Source organism: Chroicocephalus ridibundus, chromosome 11 (genome assembly GCF_963924245.1).
Source record: "Chroicocephalus ridibundus chromosome 11, bChrRid1.1, whole genome shotgun sequence".
NCBI lineage: Eukaryota > Metazoa > Chordata > Aves > Charadriiformes > Laridae > Chroicocephalus > Chroicocephalus ridibundus.
In genome coordinates, this window is record NC_086294.1 from 3,106,829 (window position 1) to 3,123,403 (window position 16,575).

At 46.2% G+C, this 16,575-nt stretch overlaps 1 protein-coding gene across 3 annotated transcripts in view; it reads right to left on the reverse strand.

Annotated features, from left to right (window-relative positions):
• The window catches only part of CTNNA1 (catenin alpha 1), a 122,222-nt gene that overhangs the window by 12,923 nt on the left and 92,724 nt on the right, over nucleotides 1-16,575 (reverse strand). For all 3 annotated transcript variants that reach the window (XM_063348694.1, XM_063348695.1, XM_063348696.1), the window contains exons 11-14: nucleotides 11,527-11,683; nucleotides 5,341-5,541; nucleotides 4,109-4,260; nucleotides 1,013-1,123 (exon numbers count right to left, since the gene is read on the reverse strand). In XM_063348694.1, coding sequence (XP_063204764.1) covers nucleotides 1,013-1,123; nucleotides 4,109-4,260; nucleotides 5,341-5,541; nucleotides 11,527-11,683 — 621 coding nt within the window. The remainder of the gene's footprint in view (nucleotides 1-1,012; nucleotides 1,124-4,108; nucleotides 4,261-5,340; nucleotides 5,542-11,526; nucleotides 11,684-16,575) is intronic.

Below are 16,575 nucleotides of genomic sequence, written 5' to 3' on the forward strand. Positions count from 1 at the left end.
TCCTGAATAAAATCTATTCGAGTAGCTTTACAGCCTGTCTGAGACTCAACGCCCTTGCCTTCATAAATACTGGAGCATTCATGCCTCCGGGAGCAGGTGAAAAGGAGTCTTCGGTACAAAAAAGCCCCTGGCAGCAACTGTGCTAAAAGGTAAATTAGATACGTCTGCATTTAAATAAAAGGAGGGCGAGGGATACAGGAATAGAGAGAGCGCTTGCACGAGGAAGGAGAGCATAAAAAATACTCTCGGTTAGCGTAATTCCAAAGCCGATGCGGCAGAAGTTTGATAAATAAGGCCTCGCTACTTCTTGCCTGCTTTCAGGCTAGAAGAGCCTTCACAAAAAATCTTTCGTGGCAGTTTCCCAAGAGTGTAAATTGTTATCGATCCAGAGGGGGACGTGTCAAATAAAAACAATGGGTAAGGCCTGCTTTTCCTTCAACGTACTGATTTTAAGTTTTCACCTATTAATGATTATACATTGCCTATCAATGCTTTCATTTTTAACAGTCACGGGAAATGCGGGTAGTTTAAATGATTTCCTTTTTGGGCTCCTCTCAGCATTGTCTTGCTTAAATGCACAGTGGCCAACCACACACCAAGACGTGCGTGAGAAGAAATTCTGTAATAATTTCTTGCCCATCAACTTAGTATTTGCCTGTTGAAAATAAGGTTAGCGCGATGGCATGACTCGCGCCGTATCGCTCTGCAGAAGCTCCCCTAGCTAAATGGCAGCGCTTACAACGTCAAAGTTCAGCGGTATTAAAAGGATTTTGATCTTTGAGACCATCCAAAATAAAACACAGACGTTTCTCACGTCCATCAGACCAACACGTGCTGCATTTCACTTAACCGCCTTTTCAGAAGAAAAATGGAAATCAAGAATGCCAGTTTTCTGAGCCAACATTTTCACCACCACCACCACCCCCCAAACAAATGTAACCTGCATTTTCAAAGAAAGTGTAACTGTTTCTTGAAGGCGTGTCACAGTTTTATAATTTTATTTCTTCCTTACCCTCGCACTTTGTCCAGCGATGAGCTGATCATCTTCAGTCTGAATACTTGTTCTGCTCCGCACATCAAAATCCTCGGTCTCAAAGTCGGAATCGTCCAGCTCTTCAGGAGTCTGAGGAAAGAGTCATTCAGCCAGAGTCAAACAACAGATTCCACGGCTCCAAAAGTCAACAAGAATATTGGTTTCCAAGCAGGGGGAATGGGAGTAAGTGAATGTAAAAATTATTCAGTGTTTTCAACAGAAAGGTAAACGCAGGGCCTGTACCCAGCTAGGCCCGACTGCTCACGGGGATCCCCAGGGATCCCCAGAATTACATGCCTGTAACTAAACAGCTCCTATTTGTCAGGACACTAACGCACCCGGGATTTGAAACACAGATAAAAAGTTTTTTTTGCAAAACGGACAGTATTTTTGCAACTCGGTTACATGCAAAAGCTTCACTTGAGATTCTGAAGCTAAAATTACACACCGCTTTAAGGCCTGGTTCAAAACCACAGACATCATCTTTAGCACAATTATGAATCAAAGCATCGACTAAATTAACAACAGATAAAATATATCGAAATTTATTCTTATCCCCCAGGAAAAGCTGAAAATTTTTAGCTAGTAAGGGCCAGATTTTATGCTGTAGGCTAAACACATCTGACCTAGTTCCTGCTTGCCTAGGATTTATTTTTGCTACTGCCAGTCTATAGCTGGCAAACTTTTTATAAAGCTTATCAAGTTTAAACAGCATGTTTGTCAAAATACTACATCTTTGCCTAGAGTGGCACTTCATGACTATTTGGCAGAGCTGGATCAACAAAGAACTTCACCGATAAACGCAATAAATTGTGATTAACAGATAAGATGCAAATAAAGCCCCCCGCTCTTCGGATTTCTTTCCGATGATTTGAATTTTACGAACTTGTTTTCCATACAGGCATCTAAAATAAAGATGGAAATGCAAAATAGCTGCCAAAAAGCAAAGGTGAGTATGCTGACAATTAAGACTTAGGGTATTTCAGCCACCCTCTCCTCCTCTCCATGCCTTGGAGAATCACAGAATGGCAGGGGCTGGAAGGGACCTCTGGAGATCATCTTGTCCAGAGCAGGGTCACCCAGAGCAGGTTGGACAGGAACGCATCCAGGCAGGTTTGGAACATCTCCAGAGAAGGAGACTCCACAATAGAGAACCGAGTATATCCACAAAATCAGCATAACAACGTCCGCAGGTAAGTAGCTCAGTGTATCAACATTTAAGAAATTAAAAAAAAAAAATAAAATACAGAAAACCCTTCTGCTGCATCTTTAGAAACTGTTTGTGATTCTCAAGCCCCCTCCTCTGCCCATCCATCGCAAAGGCCAAACAAGCTCAGGCACACAAAGCACCGTTCTGCCTCTCAGCTGGTCATCAAGGGCAAAACCTCCTCTGGGGGCGGTGAGAGATTGCCTGGGGATCGGGGAGGAGAGAGCTTGCCTTCAATAACCTACAGATAGAGTATGATTTTAGGTTTGAAAATATCCACTGCGTAAAAAAAAAAAAAAAAAAATACAAAAATTAGGTGTTTGAGTGATTTTTCCTTCTGGTTCCTGTAAAGAACAAGTGCCACTGGACAAAGCTTCACGCGAATCAGCTGGTTTGTCCCGGCCCAGCTTAGCAGCATCCCCCTGCGAGCGTGTGTTCCTCAATGCCCTGGAGAAGTGGTGGCCTGGTATCTCCATTTGGATGGCTCTCTTCTCCTAAATACATCCTACACCTCACAGCCCTTTGGACAACAAACACTGCCATTTTAACTTTTTTATAGGTCACTGATGTGTCACCAGGGAGCCGCCGTTAGCTACTGGCAGCTGCAATAAAGCCGTGGCACCCTGACATCAGAGACGCGGCGCAAGGGGAAACGTCAGGATTCCTGGCATCGCCAGCTCGGCTAATTACTGACGACGTGGAATTGGCAGTCAGGCTTTCATGTCCTGAATAACAAGGACTTTAGCGGGGGGTGAATCAAATTAGTTTGTCTGCATAGCAGGAAAGCCCTGATATCTTTATCTAACGCCGGGCATCTGTAAATCCCGAGCTTAAGTTCGAAAAAAATTATATGGAAAGCACATACGTGGTTGTCAGCTTTTCCTCTGATTTTCCATCGGATTCTTTGCGTTAAGCAGCAAACATGGAAGATGCCATTGCAATGGTTACTCTAATCTCACGTATTCTGGGGCTGTACGTCCTCATTTACTTAGCACCACGATGCCTCTGCCGTGGTTACCATTCTGAGAGATGAGGACAGTTTCTCCGCAAGGCGTTTGTGTTCGAGTCGGAGGGGTACAAGGGAAAAAGAAAAAAAGGAATAACCCCCCTACATTTGTTTTTGCAGTGTCTGGCTCCTGCCCATTTTTATCACACTGAGATTCAAGAAATGTGCCCATAGGTCACCCTCAACCAGAACTTTCTTTTCTGCATCCCTTCAATCAACTGCAGGAGCCCTTCTGCGTCTTCCCTGCACGCCTCCTACCACACTCGCCCTCCCTGACCTACCAGAAATGGGGACTTCCACGTCACGCTCACCTGAAACACGCAAGCACAGCAGAGACCGAGCCTCTATGAACTGGTGCTTGTTTACCGAGGTTGGCCAATTAACAAATTACGTGCTCTAGGAACTACAGACTGAACTCATCTAAACCCGTTTTTGACTAACCAGCGTTAATTCTCAAAATTTACTTAATAAAGAGCCATCAGGTTTTATTTCCAAGCTCTCAAACCCTCAAAAAGCATCTATAGTTAAGAACCCACTCGCCGTTGTTAAAGCAAAGGTCACTGATTTTAGCACATTAACAAGCAAGGCATTAACATGATATCACAAAAGATGCGTGAAGGGTATTTAGCAGCACAACTCTGGCTATCATTGATGCTCAGATCTGTTTAATGAATTTGAATCAAAACGTACTTCTGAAGTACTCCACAGAGCGATTAGCGGTTTTTAAGACGCAGGCTGTTAATATGAGCTGAACGAAAATCTTCCGCTGGCTGCTCTCAATAAAAGTGATGCACGCCAGTTCAGTAGAGGTGGGGGAAAGCGAGCGGCAAACCAGAAAGCCGTTGAAGTAAGATATGCTCACCCGGATCATCAGTACGGCTTTCCTGATATCTCGTATTCCGTCATACACCAGTCGCGAAGCATCGATAAATTCGTTTTCATCCATTGGCTGAGCAGGGTCTGAACTCAGTGCTTCCACAGCGGCTTCGACTTGCTCAGTAAACCGCGGCATAACTGAGCGGGGAGCACAAAGTAACAGTCAGTCCCCACCCCAGAGTCATTTTCTGTGTGCGTACCTCGTTGTTAACTATCACTGGAAACTCTGCAGCGGTTCCATTTAAATTCAAAGCGTTTGTTATCGAAGGACACCAATGCTGTAGCTCAAGTCTCACGTTCCCTTCAATTTCTGCTTACTCTACTGCTATTTGGGTTTTTTCCCCTTAGACAGTGAAAAGCTTATCTCGCCCTCCTAGTGGGAGAAAACACCTGGGGAAGCAGTTAGAACCTATAGGATAAAATATTAAGCATTTGTTTAACATTCCCTGTAGATGTACATCATTTTTGTGGATAAAAATAGTATGACCACGACAGAGCCCAAGTTGAAGGCGGCACTGGAAGAAGGCGGGTTGCGCTGCCGTGACTCACTGCAGCCCAGGAAGAACATCACAGAACCATTTACAGTCTGCGTGTTTCTTCAGTGTCACCCTTGGTTCTTCATCAAAGTTGTAATTAAAGCAAGAACAACAACTAATAGTCGGCACAGCACGCATTGAGGCAAGCAGAATCATTCCTTACCCTATATGGATGTTGCCAGCTAGTGCACAGCAAACACCCTAATTTATCGTTTAGGGGTGGGTGACTACAACCTACAATGTTTCTTTAGTAGTTATAAAGATATTTTGCAAAATTTACCCTAAATGATTGTTTACTCTACTGGGCCAATGCGGCAGAAACCTTCTTTCTGGATCCTGAGCACCAACCGAGCCTGGTGGGATACTGCAAGAGGATCAGGAGAACTTTCAAGCCCCGACTCACTGTCTGGGGCTCGTTCCCTGCTGCGTTCAGGTTTCTACGGCTCAGGCAGCGACAGCCGGCACATTCAGGGAGACCTTGTGCGCTGCGGGGTTTTAAGCCAGTCAACACGGCAAAATTACATTTCTCATTTTGCAACCGCTCTGCAAATAACTCCCACTAATTTTCATTATAGTATGTAAATGGAGTCTTTAATAGATTTCACGGGTACATCAGTATCCGGTTGCCCATGTGCTTGTAAGCAATATGAATTCAGGGATCTTGGGAGTAACCGACTCTTACCTGTGTTGGACAGTAGCTTCGTCGCTTCCAACACCTTCTCAGTGTAGACTCCGGGTTCGTAGTTATCCATTTCCGAAGTGACAACATGAATGACTCTAGCAGCACGTCCCCGGATTGCACCAGCTGTGCGGTCTAAGCCATCAACATCTTTTTCTTGGAGAGCAATGACACATTTGTTTACATCTTCTAAAATATGGTTCTCTGGTGGTCAAAAAAGGAGGATTTAGACGGTAATATCTTCTTTTCTGTTGCAGTCATCAGCATTGCAATTTCTCGGTTTGTGACCTGCTCTATAAAACCTCCAGCGAGATGCTGTAAAGCATTAATTTTTAAGCTTGCTATGACCAGCAAACAGCTGACCTTCCCAACCAGGTGCCAAAAAACCCCATCAGTCCATTCACCTACTGGCAGCCGCACTTCTTACCCCCATTTGTATTCAATTTTACCAAACAGAAAAGCTGAGTTCAGCTGAATTCTCCCCTAACGCGTTTCTTTCCATGTTCCTCCCGTGGAACGGCCAAAGCCCTTATTCCAAATACCTGCAGGCCACTCCCCCATCCTTCCACGTGCGCGGGGCGATGAGCACCCTCCCCAGCGCCACACCTCAGCCACTCACCGCTCGAACACACCGCGGCACCTGTTGCGCGGTTCTAGCTTCCTACATTGCGTTTTCCTACAACCACACACATACCAGCCCAGAATATTAAACTCTCAGTTCTCCGTTCAAATTTAAGACACACAAGTGGCGATTTCTGCAGAAAGCGTTCCAGCGACAGAGTACTCATTGCCTCTTTAAAAAAAACATAAAAAATAAAGCCAAGACCTCTGTTTGTAATTTACTTTTAGAATATACGTTGTCTTTTTTATAGAGAGACATTTTCCCCCATTTATCAAGCCCAAGAAGCCCAAAATGAGCAAAAAACCCCTAAGAGATTTCTAAAGAGACTGGGATCCTCCTTTGGGGAAACCTACCCAAAAAGTCTTGAAACTCTGACAGAGACCTCTTTGACATCGCCATCCGACACCAGCATTTGGGCTGCTTGGTAAGAAACCAACTTGGAAACATTTCTGCTCTGTCCCTTAAAATAGTTTCCAGTGTCACTTACCATTGACTTAATCACGCCACGCTGCCAACCCGTGCCACTGAAGTGGCTTTTATTCCCTACGCAGGTAGTAAAAGAGCCATTTTGCGGGAGTTTGGAGAGACGAGAAGCCCACAGAGTTGACTGATGGAGGGTTTGTATAAACTGGCTGAAAGGATTGCTGCTGGAAGAGTTACGCTTAATTTACAGAAAATTAAGTGAGCCAGGTGCAGTATTGCGAGACTTCTGCAAGCGACCTGGACAAAAAAAAATACAGTTGTGAAATACCTCTGCAGCAACTCAGCCTGAACAAGTTCAGCTGAGGGCAGAATTTGGCCCTAAGAGAGAGAAGCGCAGGTTCATTAGTGATTTGACAAGTCAGTGAGCAGGCAGCCAAGGTACAAGAGCTTCGGCGAGGAGCACGCAGAGTTTCGGTATTTAAAGCAAGAGACAGACATCCCTGCGAGCTGCAAGAGTAAAAAGAAAAAGCATCGGCATCAGGCCAAAACACAGACTGTTTATTGCTTGAATTCCTCAACGAATAAATTAAGCCACAGACCATTTAAAAGCCTCTTTGGATTATAGCAACTTTAATAAAAGGCACGGACAAAATGAAGATGAATATCGAAATGCCTGCTGATCATTTGATGTCTTTTGCAGATGTGAAGTGGCCGGGAAGACACTTTTAGGGAAAGATAACCCCCCCCCGCCCGGGGCAGTCTGCAAGGGGCCACGGGGATGTACGGGACTGTCAGGTGCATCCGCTCTGGTTATCCTCTCCGGTCGGACGGTAACAAATAAGATTTGACACTGTTCTGTGTGCTTTGTACATCCATGCACTGCTACCTGTCCTACAGGCATATGGACCACAAGCGTCTGGCACAAAATGCCATCTGCTGAGGCCGGGGGGGCAGAGCCCAAGAAACGCTGACGCACGGGTTCACCACCAGCACCTTCGGGGACGCGGTAACGCCGTCCTGCATCAAAGCTAAGAGCCTGCCTGCTGCTCAGCTGGAGAAAAAGCTCACAGCAACAGAATATAACCTAGAATATAACACAGGCAACGGCACAGGGAACAGGGAACCGCCGGAGAGGGGACAGCAAAGGGCTACCAAGATGCTGAGGGGACTGGAACACCTCTCTGATGAAGAAAGACTGAGGGATTTGGGTCTCTTCAGTCTGGAAAAAAGATGGCTGAGGGGGGACCTTATCAACACTTATCAATACTTCAAGGGTGGGTGTCAGGAGGATGGGGCCAGGCTCTTTTCAGTGGTGCCCAGGGACAGGACAAGAGGTAACGGGCACAAACTTGACCATAGGAAGTTCCATCTCAACATGAGGAGGAACTTCTTTGCTGTGAGGGTGGCAGAGCCCTGGCACAGGCTGCCCAGAGAGGTGGGGGAGTCTCCGTCTCTGGAGACATTCCAACCCCTCCTGGAGGCGTTCCTGTGCCACCTGCTCTGGGTGACCCTGCTCTGGCAGGGGGTTGGACTGGATGATCTCCAGAGGTCCCTTCCAACCCTACGATTCCATGATTCTGTGAAAGGGATCTTGTCCTACCAAAATAACCATAGGGAAAATACGGTGTGGTCTGGCAACAAGGTAAGAAGGTAAGAGGAAAGACATTTTTCCAATAAAAATAATTTTTAGAACAAACAAGGACATACATAAAAGTGTGAAAAGCTAACAGAATGAAAAGTCCCCCACGACTGTCGATCCTCAGCCCACCCCCACCAAACACCTTCCAGCTCCACCCACCTCCCCATTAAAGGGGTTAAGAAATCCTTTTCCAAACAGCCTGAGAAGTCTGCGGGGAGTCTGGGGGCTACAGGAGATCAAGACCTAACCGCAAGTCAGGAGATAAAGCCACAGATGCGAAAATATAACGTGCCGTGTCCCCTGTGGAAGGTCTTAGAACAACTTCCATGCTGGCCCCTCTCTTGATAAAGGGACACCGGAGGATCCCGGTCAAGCCGCAGTGCCGGTAGACACGGTTATGAAAAAATATTTGAGTGTTCATACACTTGTAAATACAGTATTCATCTTGTAATGAAGGAGGACAATCATCGGGCCCACGCAATATTCATCCAGAGGCTCTTAAGACGAAAAAGCTCCGGTGTGATGGGCAGTCTCTGGCGTAAACCTCTGTCAGCGGCAGAGGAACAGAAGGCAGCAAATGGAATGTTTTTTTTAGAGGATTTCAAAGGAGATCCAGGTAATTTGAGAACATTGAATTTGACAATTACAAGGTGCTATCAGCAACTGCTCTAAAGAACAGAGATAGTGGGCACACAAACACCCCCAGAGTGCTCAGGGAAGGCGCTGCCAAGAGGGGTAAGAATTACAGAAGGGACAGAAGAGCTTTGAAATGAGGAATAATGAAGCAGGCAAAGACTCAGCAGTCAAGAAAGAGATGCCTGACTAAGCGTATGACACAAGTCTGTACATTTACAAACAGCACCAAGAAAGCGAGTAGGGAAAAAACCTCTTCACCGTCTTCTACTACAACTAGGGGCATCAAACGAAGCAAACAGGCGACCCTGGAGGTTCTTCACACAGAGCACCGTTAAGCCGTGAATTTTGCACAGGGTGATGGAGGCGCCAGTGGTTTGTAATGGTTGGAAGAGCAACTAACACAAGCTTAAACGAGAAAAACCTGACGAGAAAAACCTGTCAAGGACTGTTCGGTAGATAACACCTCTGACGCTGGAGCTCCCTGAGCTGCAAATCACTCATAGTTCGGAGAGTGTAGGGAAGATCTTCAGCCAACTCCTCCCTTATTAATCTCCCAGGCACTGACAATTAGCCATCGCCAGGCCGTTGTCCGAGCTCAGCAGGGGCCTTCTCATGCTATGCCCTCCGTAAAATGTAACCTGCAAGCTTATCTGCAGGTTTTAAGCATCCTTATTCTTGCGTGATATTCTGCTATTATCTAAACCCAACATCTCTTTCACCAAGCTTTTACTTGCGCATAATTCTGTAGTGTAGGCTGAACAATAGAGGATACACTTCAACACAACACATTGTGGGAATGTGCTATTACACACACACACACAGACCCATCAGACACTTTTTCATTCCACTCACATCCCAGTTAGTATCTGATAAAACCCTACCATGCACAGACGTCCTAATAACCCCAAACGGAACCTGGTATAAATCACGCTTGTCACGATTTTATCCAAAGAGAAGTTTAGACTTTCAGCAGACGCATCGGAGTTGTGGCATTTATATGGAAAACATTCATCAAAGTTCAAACAAAGAATATTTAAAGCGATAAATATTTTCCTAACATCTCTTTGATAACGCGGCACCTACAAATAATTGCTGAAGGCACTCGAGCATCTGAAGTAGTCTCAAACTACCGCATTTCCATGGCATCATTTTGGGTGGCAAGCGCACTCTCGAGGTGAGCTCTCTCCCGAGTCGGAAAAGCAGCGCTCCCTGCTTATTGCCAAGCCCTTGGAACTCTTGAGAGTTCAAAAGCAGAACTCTCAAGAACCCTCAAAAGCGCAGTCTGCATCTCCTCGAATGACCTACAGGAGGACGGAGACCACCCCGTTCCCGTCGTTGGACCCATCTGGAGCCACACCTGCCAGTAAAGTCCAGCGAGGGGGGTACATACAGACTTGCCGTTCTTGCAGACTGACAGCTTCTTCTCTTTTAAAATGTTTCATACGCTTGTGGGCAAACTCCAAGTGGAGCCGTGAACTTCGGCAGACAATTCCCCCTAAATATGTTTCCCCAGAAATAGGCTCCTCGCAGCTGTGCAATTTCAGCTAGCGCTGCAGCGACGAGCACGCAGACCGACGCAAAGGACTAGGACGTTCAGTTGCCCAGTAAGTTTATGCTTACTCATTGCGAAGAAAATTTTTACTCAGAACCCACGGAACCACAATACGACACGTATAATACAGGTGATTCACCGCAGAAACATTACTTGGGGTTTTTTTGGCCTTTCTTTCTTTTTTTTTAGCGTTTAAAAAAAAGACGGTCTTTGAATTCAGGCCTGCCGAGTTTTTGTTTACTTTTCCTAGGTATGTTCACCCGGTACTTCTGATGCCACACGTCTCCCTGGGAAATCTCTCTTTACAGCCAGAGTTTTTAGGTCACTCGCAATGCCCAGCCCCGTTTGCACCAGGAAAATCAGACCCTCAGTCTGTAGTGGCAACTCGCGAGCGCTACTGCAGACACAATTCACCCCGTTACATCACCCTGTCCTCTGATCCGAGCAGAATTAGGGGATGTGGGAATAAAATCGCCCCCCTTATTTCTAGCTCACAGCAGCCAATAAAGGGTCTTTATCAATGATGCTGATAAAACAGATTATTTTGGCCACCACTGTGCCAAACGGAATTATTAATCTATTATAATTATCTAATCTTGTTTAAAAACTTTAGAAGCTTCACTAAAGCTGATACGGTCAAAAACATTCACAGAACATCTTCTACAGGACGAGTTTTATTTTAATTAACTCGTACGACCGTGGTTTGATATTCATTTTTGTTTACAGAAGAAGAGTCTAGTGGGAGGTGTCCCCCCCCATGGCAGGGGCTTGGAACCAGATGGTCTTTAAGGTCCCTTCTAACCCGAACCATTCTCTGATTCTATGGTTTTGTGAATTGAGGGATCGTCTTATTTGATAGTTCATAACTTGAACATAAACCTACTCTGTTTCCCCCGACGTTAGGGGTGAGGTTCGTCTCCAGCAGCTAGATGGCAACTCACCGGTAGTTCAGCTAGCAATTCGCCATCTCGAGACGGGAAGCGTCTTTCGCTATGTTTAAGCCGATCTGTCTACTGACACATAAATATATACATGTATTCCTGCACACGCTGCAAGTGCAATGACAGGTTTCTAGAGTACCTGCCGAACTAAACTATCACCGTTTTCACACTACAAAAATACCTCTCCTTGTGCCAAGATCTCCTGCTCTGTTTTCGCACCGAGCTCGGCAGAAGATGACGCCTGCCAGGTGATGCGTACCGACACCGCTCCTTCCAAACAGCCGAGAAGACTCCAAAACACGTGTCGAAACCACCCGTTTCCAGGAATCAGCTCAGTTACGAAAATGATTCTTTCCGAGATCAAACCCCTGATTACCTGATACAGCCAGGAAGTCATCGATGGAAGTGATGTCATCCACGGCATCCGTCAGCACGCGGACTTGCTTCTCCCACTGCTCTTTGAAGAGATCCATGTTTTCTTGAGCCAGCTTGCTTTGGGGTTTCGCAGCCAGAGCCAGCGCAGCATTAATGACCTGCAAAACACCTCTGAATTTTTAAAACACACCCTTAACGAAACAATTAGCTTCCATATGTTTATCCGACGGACTCCCCAGCAAACAAAGCAAGTTTAATCAGTTTTCAGGAACTTGACGTCTAAACACAACAGTGTTTATTTTGTTGCTCTCGCATCCAACTCACACCCGCTTCCACATTTCTTGTGGTCAGTTATTACACGCGAGCACACTTGGCAAGCGTTCACGCGAGCTGGCTTCACCTTCCTTCAACAGCTCACGTTAAAAAGGTGTTGCTTTCTGAGCGCAGGTTGCGCTGTTAAATATTTCAGACAGGATGACACTTCGTACGCCGGAGGCTGCATTTCCTAAGCTACTCGCCAGAACTTGAGAAAAAAAGGTCAGAAAAGGATGAAGCTTACACAGCCCGAAGTAGAAACAACATGCAAACACAAAATTAAAGATAAATTTTGCATTTATTTTCTTTTCCTTAGAGCTGTACTTGGTCCCTTGCCAGTAATTGCTATAGTACCTGCAGAGAACATCAGATTAGCCAGGGAACAGGAGAGGACACAGGAGATGCTCCTCCTGAACACCCCCCTACTCATTTTCTTCAAACCCCGAGACTGCAATTTGCTCCAGACCTTTGTTTTTCTAACCAGAACAAACATTACACCGCTGGGCAATAAAGCTTATGCTGTGCCAACTAACTGGTGGGTTAAATGACCAAAAAAGTCTCTTTGTGTGCGGGAAGAAAGCAACCTCGAAAGCCTGCTCCTGTTCTTGCTCCACGGTGCTCCAGGAGAATGACCTGGAAACACGCCAGGCGTGAGAAACCATCGCATCAGACCAACATGACTATCTTAGCTTTATTTCCAAGCACCCGAAAGCTAGAGCGAATTAACTTATAAGTTCAATGTGTCATTTTTCTTCTCTACTTCAGGACCGTATTAATTTCACAAAGTTGCCGAACAAAACACGCAAACACCAGATGTTCCTGGTTTTCCAAAATCTACTTTCTCTGCCTGCTCCATTTAAAAGTGTCACAAAGCATTAAAAAAAATATATAACTCACTAAACGTAGGAATGATGGTGATGTCAAACACATCACGATGGCAGTGAATGAATCAGGCAGGAGAAGGAGGCTGATTCACCCGAGGGAGGCTAGAAATTAGCAGCGAGCGAGGAAAATCCGCAGAAAAGCTCTCCACGCTCCCATCCCGCCTCTGGAGATGGAGGCTGCGAGTCTGGGTCACAAATCAAAAGGAGCTCGAGAGGTTGGATAACACAGACAAATGGGAAAAAATATTTGGCATGAGCGGCAATCTGTTCGGGAGACCTGCAGGGATGGAACCCGCCTTCGAACCCTGGCAGTAAGGCCGGTGCCCCCGACCTTCGTGAAGAGCACGGGGTCCTCTGCTGCTGCCCCTTCCTCAAACCAGACCCCGAGGTCTCACCTCCTGCGCAGGCGGCTGAAATAATCAGGGCGTCCCTTCGGAGAGAGACCTGCCGCCGGCCACGCTGCACGCTGCTCTGCCAGCCTCTGGTAAGATCACGGTTCTCGAGCCCTGAAAGCCCCCACAAACACCTCGCAACACCCAAGAAAACGACGTTTAAAATTTTAAAATCAAACAGAGACAAAGTTTTTACAAAGGGGAGCCTCTCCTCTGCTCCAGAGCCCTGCTGCTTTAGTCTAGGCGACAGCATTTCTTGCCCATCTGATTGATGTAATAAATTATCCACCTATCAATCAAAATCTAGATATCCAAAGTTTTATGAAGGCGAATCCAAATAACCGGTGTCCTGGCAATAAAGAGTAAAACAGACAACGCTCCAGAAATCTGCTCCCAGCTTTTATCCTGATAGTAACTGTAACTACGGAGATAGAGAAGATGGTGATACCGAGGGTCAGGACATTTTCTCCTGCTCTCTTCTCGCCACCTTGGCTAATATCAGATACAAACCCACCCTCTACGCACTGAGCCAGGTCAGCGTTAACGTGGAAGGAACATATGGCCTGTGTACCTGTGTGATGTATGTCTGGACAGCAGCAGCTGTCGGAACAATTAATCTTTGTCAACAGCACACGTCCAACCCCAGATGCCCACGTTAAGCAGCTCTTCACACCTAATGGAAGAGCTGTCATAGATACAGGGCTCAAGAAACTCAAACGGTGCGTCACCACCACATCCAAACGCAGGGAGGCACAACCCGCCCCATCGTCCACCAAACAGGCAGCTTGTCCAAAAAAAAAAAACCCCCTTCCTTTTTTCAGTAAAAAACGCACGGCCACGACACACGTATTTTAAAAAAGTGGCCAAGCGCAACTAGCGGGTAAGGTGTCCCTCACAAGCAGACGTGTCTTGCATTTGGAAAGCAGCCAGCGGCGCCCGAGACGAGGACAACCTGGCGGGCAGATCAAAGGCTACTGAGTGTCACCGTGGAAATAAAGACAAAACTACAGCTTAGGAAACCCGCGCGGGTGCGCGTGCGCCCAGGAAGAAATTGAAGACAGCAGATGCAGCTCAACAGGCCTCTTCTGTAGCACATCCTCAATCTCCACGTGCAAAGTGGTTCCAACATTCCCTTTCAGCGGGGGTGATGAGACGCTTTGCTCTGCCAAGTACGTCGAGCTTGGCATTTACGTGGGCGAGTTACCCTGGCCATGCCCCACACGTCTCCTTGGGGCAACAGCCCAGGGACTACCGACAAACGCCTGCAAATTCTCTCTCGGAGTCAATACGCTCTTACATGGCGCCTGGATCCAGCACGGAGGGATTTATCTTCCAACAGATGCTGAGACAGACATGGGAAAAGGACAGGGATGCTGGATCTGAAATAGTCTGTGTATGTAGCAGGAATATGATTCCTTTATAATCTAAAAATGAACACTTGGGGAGTGGGGGGGGAAGGCACTGATCAAAGTACACTATGGCTTCTCCAAAAACCATGAAGCATCGGGCAATTAATTTAAAATATGAGTAACTCTTACAGGAAGGAGCTATATATATATATATATAGTTAAAAAAATAGGAAGCACATGGCCAGACTACCTGAAATGTAGCGGCTTCCATGTAAAACATTTGGCAAATTCAGAGAAATATTCTGTCTTTCAGAGTTTTTTCAAAACGCTGCCAGAGCACTGTGATCACAATGACTCACTGGAGTCGTACAAAGAAAAGACTCAAACAGGGACATTTTTGAGACTATCCAGAAGGAAATGAAGCATGGCAAGAAAACACACTATTTTTATCGGTGCTTTGTTTCATGTAGTAATTGCAATGTTCAAGTCAGACAGCGCTACGCTCCATAACGTGGTTCCAGCGGGTTCCTTGGAGTCGCTCTGCTCTGCCTCCCAGCTTCCCGCAGCACCAGCCAGGGCTTGGCAACACCCCCGAGATCGGGGAGGCTGGGGAGGCAAAAGACTCTCCACTGATGTCTCAATCTCTACCTCAAATCCTCACGTCTTCCTTGGGAAGAACCTGCTTTTTTTTTTTCTTTTTTTTCTTTTTTTTCTTTTTCTTTTTCTTTTTCTTTTCTCTTCTTTCCTTTTTCTTTTCTTTTTCTTTTCTCTTTTTTTCTTTTTTAATTTTCCCTGTCAAAACTAAAGACATCAGCCTGAATTTACATCTTTATACCTTTGCAGGGCAGGATTCTCCCAGGTTCCCCAAAGCGCTTCTGGGTAAAGCACCCTGGGTTACAAGACCGCAGAAGCTCTCTTAAAAAGCACAGTTATTCCAGGACTGAGAACATCTTAACCTTAGATATACTTCGTGGGTAAATTAAAGCCACTGGCTCACCCAGAATTAATTTTTTTAGGCTTAATTTAGGATGGCTTCAAGCCTCGCCTTACAGCCTCCCATCCAAAAGACTGACAGGCACCAGAAGAAAGGTCTTATACACGGTGGTGTTCCAACAAAGAACAGTTTTGAACGCTTGGCTGGCAGGGCCAAAGGAAGAAACAGCACCTGGGAGAAGAAAACTGTCACCTATTTATTGGGCATTGCAATCCCTACCTGCCTCAGTCTTTTTGGTAGGGACTTTCTGCTCTTTACAGGAGACTCTTCTTTCTGCAGCCGCTTTAACTTTGCTCCTTACTCTCCTATCGGTTTTAGGATGCTACTGTGCCACAACAAAGAAGAGTTTTTACAACAAGGAGGAGCTTTTCGAGTTTCAAAAGCTTTAAAACAAACACCCAGCCCTCTCCCCTCTCCTCAATACACACCTTTTCTTTACAAGCAAAATATCTGCTGTTCCTAAATAACTCACTTGGTTTTAAATAAAGATCTTGGTTTACCGGCTTTCTTGTAGCATTTGGGCGATGAGTTGGAAAGTAGCTCCATGGCCTTCAAATCCAGGATATTTGGCATTTGCAAAAATAAAAAAAGCTAATAACACCCACCCATCGGCTATCATATCTCAGGGGCAGAGAGAAAAGGGACACGCACAAACCAAGCCCCAGCTGGGATGCAAAAATCAGTTTTACTCCGGAGTGGGCGAAAGGGAGCTCGTGGAGCAGACAGCAGGAGCAAGTTTGCTTTGGGAAGAAGACGCGAGAGCGACCGAGGGCAGAAGCAGTGATCCCAGCTTTGCCCTTTGGAGCAAAGGCTGAAGGGAAGAAGTCTCTTATCGAACCTGCCAAAACTGGTGATCGCACGATGCAGTGCCTCTCCTCTGCTCTATCTTCTTGCTGCCTCAGAGCGCTGCCGTGCCACGGAGGGCGAGTCGTAAGGTAGAAGCAAAAGCGCGATTCTCAGCTCACAGCTTTCCAAACGGCCAACAAACGAATTCACGACCTCACCACCAAAGCCACCGCCCCAGCTGAGCCCAACCAGGACTCCCCTTGCTCAGGTGGATTTTAACACCTGTATTTTTCTGTATTAACGAAAGCATAGCTTGCTTACTGGCAGTTT